This window comes from Aquarana catesbeiana, linkage group LG04 (assembly GCF_042186555.1).
Source record: "Aquarana catesbeiana isolate 2022-GZ linkage group LG04, ASM4218655v1, whole genome shotgun sequence".
NCBI classification, from domain to species: domain Eukaryota; kingdom Metazoa; phylum Chordata; class Amphibia; order Anura; family Ranidae; genus Aquarana; species Aquarana catesbeiana.
Genome location: NC_133327.1, coordinates 199,822,682 through 199,828,923, shown reverse-complemented (window position 1 = coordinate 199,828,923; position 6,242 = coordinate 199,822,682). Strand labels below are relative to the sequence as shown.

At 40.2% G+C, this 6,242-nt stretch overlaps 1 protein-coding gene across 2 annotated transcripts in view; it reads right to left on the bottom strand.

Moving 5' to 3' along the window:
- Positions 1-710: 710 nt before the first annotated feature.
- MLF1 (myeloid leukemia factor 1) overlaps positions 711-6,242 on the bottom strand; it is a 119,859-nt gene continuing 114,327 nt past the window's right edge. For both annotated transcript variants that reach the window (XM_073626096.1, XM_073626097.1), the window contains one exon: positions 711-6,138. In XM_073626096.1, coding sequence (XP_073482197.1) covers positions 6,108-6,138 — 31 coding nt within the window. In that variant the 3' untranslated portion in view covers positions 711-6,107. The remainder of the gene's footprint in view (positions 6,139-6,242) is intronic.

Below are 6,242 nucleotides of genomic sequence, written 5' to 3'. Positions count from 1 at the left end.
TTAGTTCTCTGAGCAAGGACGACGCTTATATGACATCAACTCCACTATGCCTACCTGTACCCTACAATCCTCTTGCCATCCTGATATAATGAACCCTTGTAGGTCTGCTTATCAGTAGTGTGGATGTATAACTCAGGGAACAATGTTTGATGGTTGTTTTGACTTTGTATACTTATCGGCTACTAATGGGCTTACTTGAATTGTAAATCTTAAGAAACGTTTATAGTTTAAAGGGTTTAATATTCAGGAAGAATATAAAAAGGTACTCACTGGCTCGAGCGTTAAATGGGCCGTGACTTTCGCCGCTGGTAGGCAAGGCACTCAATCTTGCCACAGTGTGCAGCTGCACAGTGCTGACGTCATTGGAGGTTGTGCCTACCGGCTCTCGATCATTATTAGTTGACTGTGAGCTGTTGCTGACAGCTTGGTCATGGTTCTGGGGACACCAATGGAGCGCACCCCAGAACAAGACTGCAATGCATATATGAGGCGGCTAGGTGCTAAAGCCCATACACCTTGCTGCTGCAAATTTGCATATTATGGAAGCCTTTCACATCCTTGTGATCTTCATGGGTTATAGGAATTTGCATCCACTGCCTGTATGTTTTTAAAATCTGATGATTAGTATAGGTTTCCTTTTACTACAAGCAATGACAGCAAGTCTGGCAAGTGTTTATAATGCAGTATTAAAAAAAATGAATGAACCCAAATGTTTATAATGAAATTTATTTTGTAACATTACATTTACCATTTACATATTTTCATTTTAAGGTATTTGAGTTTCTGTAAAAATGTTTATGAGATTACATACAGCCTTTGTAATTACAAAGCAGTTCATATACGTGCTGGCTCCAGTTATTTAGAATTTTTTGTAACTTCTATTACACCATTACAACATGAACAATAAAATATGACCAGAATGAAAAGAGAAAAGAAAAATCATAAAAAATAATCAATCACTTTAAAGCAATTTTGTTTCTGACCACTACAATAATTTTCCAATGTGCAGCATTTAATTTAAAGTGGTTGTAAACCTTAGACATGAACTATGAACTAAGCACATGTCTCAATCCAGAGTACCAAATGTCATTTCTGTTTCCTGCTTTGTTCCTCTATCGGCATGAATCACTTCTGGTAAGTTTTCCTGACACCAAGAGGAAAAAACGTGACAAGGGAGCTCCAACTGGTTGACAGCCTCAGCTATGTTCCTGTGTGCTGTGTGGAGGGGGTGTGTCCCTTATCTCCAATCAGCTCACTGAGCTCTGCAGAGTGGAATTTCAGCTCTCCAACCCCCTTTTTTCTGACAGCTTAGACACAAACTTTATAAATACTGCACTTTAAAACAGCTGTAGAGAAGAGAAAACTTCAGATAAACAGGTACAACTTATACAGGAGTATTTGTTTCATCTCTGTATCACCTGAGGCCAGACACTTCACTGGGTATATGTAAGGGTTTACCAACCACTTTAAGATAGCTCAAACTTGTAATGCCTAATTTTTGGTTTTAGTAGAAACAGATGACCTATTGAATCTCATAAATATCTGAGATCATTATATTTTTGTCCAATCACAATATAAGTCACTATAACAACTATATTGCCCAAATGACAGTGAAGAGTTATCTTGTTAAATAACTTGATCAACTTCTTTTTTTTTTTTTTTTTATGGACGTCAATAAAAAATGTTTCTTATAACGTAATAACCAGGGCCCACAACAGTTAAGGACTGGGAACCTTTAGCCTGGGGGGGGGGGGGGAGAGAACACACAGCCAACTAGCTCATTTACGTAAGGGACAGACAAGTGAGGAGCCCTAGGATCCATCCCAAATAATGGAAAGTCAGCAGCTACATATACTATAGCTGCTGACTTTTAATATTAGGGAACTTACATCGAGCATCCAGCGGTGTCCTCACCCAAACTGATTCTTCAATTGCCTACTGGGTGCTGGCGCCACTATCCTGACTAAGGGAAACGGGCAGAGAAGCCCTGCAGCTTCACAGCTGGTTTCTTATTGCACATGTGCGAAGCGTGCTGCGCTTTCTGCATGGGCCGTTGTCCCATAGACCTGTGAAGTGTCCCAGAAGGCTGTGGGGAAAGGAGGGGGGCCGAACTTCCAGCTCAGTTGGCCATGGTCAACTAATCCAAAAGTGGGAAGCAGGTACCTGTCAAAACCAAGTACCCCCTCCCCCCTAAAAGGTGCCAAAATGTGGCCGGGGGGAATCCGACAAGCGGAGCTTCCCCTTTTCGGTGGACCTCTGCTTTAAGCCCATACTTGGTTCAAAATTTGTTGGGATCAGCAGAGAACAGTCAAATTTCGATCCATGTATGTGCAGGGTGACTGTACAGAAATCGATTTACCGCTTGATCAGTAACTAGCAGTGCTGCTCGGTGTACTCTGATGGCTGAGAAATCTCACTGCTGTCAGAATACAATAGCACAGCGGGGAGGCTTTCACCACCCACATTGAGTGTGTGGATGGGAGAATGGCTCTTCTATGGCCAGCCTTATGCGAGCTAAAGAAAGTGTATACCACAAGTGTGTCAAAGTGACTGGTAGGCATGATAAAAAGTGGGTGCTTCTAAAAGACAGTTTATTTTGGATACATCTTTTCACATCTTCCAGTTCTCTTTGTGGGTATTGGTTATTAGTTCACATGGACTTCTAAGTCAGTCAGTACTGGAAGGCTTCACTCCAAACTTTGTGATTGCAGGTCTGAACAGGAAGCAGGTAGCTACATGATGTTCCACATGTGTCACTGACTGCAGGTCCCTATCTGATCAATGTCTGAATGGTGAAGCGTTGCCACTAAAGCCTAGTACACACGGGCCGAATGTCGGCCGGTTCAATAGAAACTGAGAGCGCTGATCGGAGTGTTCTGGCTGGGGGGCCGTCCCCCTGTCAGAACAAAATAACACAGCAGGAACACAGCAGGGGAGATTGCTGTACTAACATTTATTAGTAAAGCGGCTCTGACCTGAGCTGTCAGTTTCTTTCTCGGTCAACAAAAAAAAAACTAGTAGCGTGTACAAGGCTTAAGAACCAACATATATTATTGCTGGCCTGGGGCAAATCACTGCCCCCCACCCCACCCCACCCCATCCAGGTTCTTCCCTTGCTCACAAAGGCCAACTAACTTTGAGACTCTGTCAGAAGCAAGTGGATATTGAAAAACAATAACAAAAAATACTCTTTTAAGAATATGATATAACTTCTCTCCTAGTTTATTTCTCTCCTAGTTCCGATGAAACACAGTGGAAAACTGGTTTTAGTTGCTCATGTATGACTTGAATGCATTAGCACAAAATAAACTTGTCACAAATCTCACCAAATCAAACTAAGGCCCCTTTCACACTAGGGCAGTGGGGGCGTAGGCGGTAAAACAGCGCTATTTTTAGCTCTGCTTTACCGTCGTTTTTGCGGCGGTATTCGGCCACTAGCGGTGCGGTTTTAACCCCCGCTGGCGGCCGAAAAAGGGTTAAAATTGCTCTAATAGCGCAGCTATAGCCGCGCTGCCCCATTGATTTCAATGGGTAGGAGCGGTGAATACACCGCTCCTTCACCGCTCCAAAGATGCGGTTTACAGGAGTTTTTTTGCCAGCGCACCGCTTCAGTGTAAAAGCCCTCAGGCTTTCACACTGAAGAAACAGTAGAGGCAGTTTTAGGTCGGTTTGCAGGCGCTATTTTTAGCGCAATAACGCCTGCAAACCGCCCCAGTGTGAAAGGGCTCTAAGTGTACAGAGAAATGTTCAGGAGGTACAAAGATGCCTACAACTAGGCGAATATATTGATCCTCCTTTTTTTTATCCTGTAAAAGTCAAGCTGGATCCAACAAGCACATTGAATGATCAATAAAAAAGGTAGAAAGGGGGCAAGGTTAAGAGCTCAGTTTTACAGGAAATTATTTCCCCCGCTTATATCTCTCTGGATCAGTTACTTTGTTGACTGAAAATAACCTCTGCTTATGTGTTTATCATCATATAGCGCCTATAAAAAGGGTTCATTTTGACATAGAACACTGAATCACAGTGGGTTTATAAAAAATGCAGATTTCAGAAAAACAAAAAACTGACATAAGTATACAGACCCTTTAAGACTGTATTTAGTAGATGCACCTTTGGCAGACATTAAAGGAGGTCTTTATGGACAAGTCTTTATCAGCTTTGAAAAGCTTAACATTTTCCCTATTTCTTTCTAAAGCTTCTTGGACATTGGCTGACTTTGTGGGAGTTTGAACAGCCCTTTTAAGACCAGCTGCAAATTCTCTATTGGATTACGTTCTGGACTTTGTCTTGGGCATTACATCGTTAACATTGTTTTCAAGCTATTCTTGGGTAGCATTGGCTTTATGCTCATTGGGGTTGATATACGAAAAGCATATTTTGCTAGGGAATTTTCCTTAGCTTAGTGAATGTGGTGAAATTTTACTTTGCAAAGAATACCCAATAACATGCAAGGAACATAACAAAAACTATATTTTTGCTTGTACATGATTGGATGATGGAAGTCAGCAGTGCTTTACCTCATTCACTAAGTGAAAACTCTCTTGAAAACTGAACAGCCTAGTCAACTTTAGTAAATCAACCCCAATGACTCAGAGCATAAAAAACAAAAACTATCCAGGAATGGCTTGAAAACAATATTAATGACCTGGAATGGTCAAGTCAATGTCCAGAACTTAATCCAATTGAGAATTTGGCTCAACTTGCAAAGTTAACATCCTATTTGTCTTTAGTAAATCAGCCCCAATGTCTTGCTGGAAGAAAACATTTCCTCCAACAATTCCCTGTATTTTGCATCTATCTACCTTCTACCCTCACATGCCTCTCAGGGCCTTTTGCAGTGAACCATCCCTACAGTATAATGGTGCCACCACCAAACTTCACAGCGGGGGTGGTGCATATATGATTATGTGCAGTGTTTGGTATAATAGCCATAAATTCAATTTTGGTCTTATAAGATCACATACTCTTCTTCTAGCTGACCTAAGCATCTCCAAAGTGTCTTCTGGCAAACTGTAGGTAAGCATTTTAGTAAACAGTGGTTCTCTTTTACCACGGCTTACAGCTACAACTGGATAAGCACCCAGGCAACAGTTGCTATATGCACTGTCTCTCCAGTCCAGCCACTGAGGCCTGTAACTCATTCAGAGTGGCCATATATCTCATGATGGCCTTCAATAGTCTACCTTCTTGCACACATCCTCTAACGTTTTTGGTAGGTGGCCTTTTTTTTTTCATAGATTTACAACTTTGCTTTACCCTTTCCATCACTTTATTATTGTTTTGATTGTACTTCACAAGGTATTAAGGAGACTGAAATTTTACTGTATTCATCCCCATTCAAATGAAATGACTGAACTGGAATGATGGTGTATCATATTAAAAGGGGGTATTTTTTTATTTTTATTTCAATGATTTTGCAGAAATCTGGTTTCACTTTTACATGGAAAAGTATTTGTTGATCAGGGCAAAAAAAACCCCACTGTGATTCAATGTTATGTGACGATAAAGATAACTTCCAAAGGTGTGAATGCTTTTTTTTTTTTTAGGCACTGTATGTGCAGTTTGAGTTGATTAGCATTGACAGGTTAGCATTATTTTTTAAGCCCATAATATAAATCTACAGTCCTTTTAAAAACGTATAGACATTAAGTGCATAATAGACATTTACAAAGGGCAAGCGCATATTTCTGCTTTAACATATTAAAATTCTTTGTTATATTTTGTGTTTTTACCAAATTTGTAGATACTTAAAAACCCTTTATTTGAAAAATAATGCTGTATCAGCTTAATTTTTTCTTATAAAATGCTTACAATTGCATGGCTGGTAATAACGGAAATGTGTCTTTTGGTTTGCTAAAGTGCATGATTCACTGGTATGCGAAGCTTACGAACTAGATAGAGAAGTGCTACAACTGACCTACAGACCTCATTAGTAATGGTAGACTTTACAGAGAAAAGGCAGAACCGATCATATGTGCAGATCTTATTTATTTATAAGACCCTTTTACAACTTAGATGACACAAGTCCCTTTAAGTGTCTCCTAGATGACCAACATTTCCTATTATTCCGATTCAGTTCTTAGCCAAAGATTTGAATTTGCCTTCTAGATGACCATTTTCGAAATGCACCGATCCCTACAATTGAAAAAAACAAAAAAGTCAAGTTTATTTCATGTAAAGTTAATAAAGCAATGATAATTAGGACTAATTGGACCAGTGATTTACTGGTGTAGTTGCAG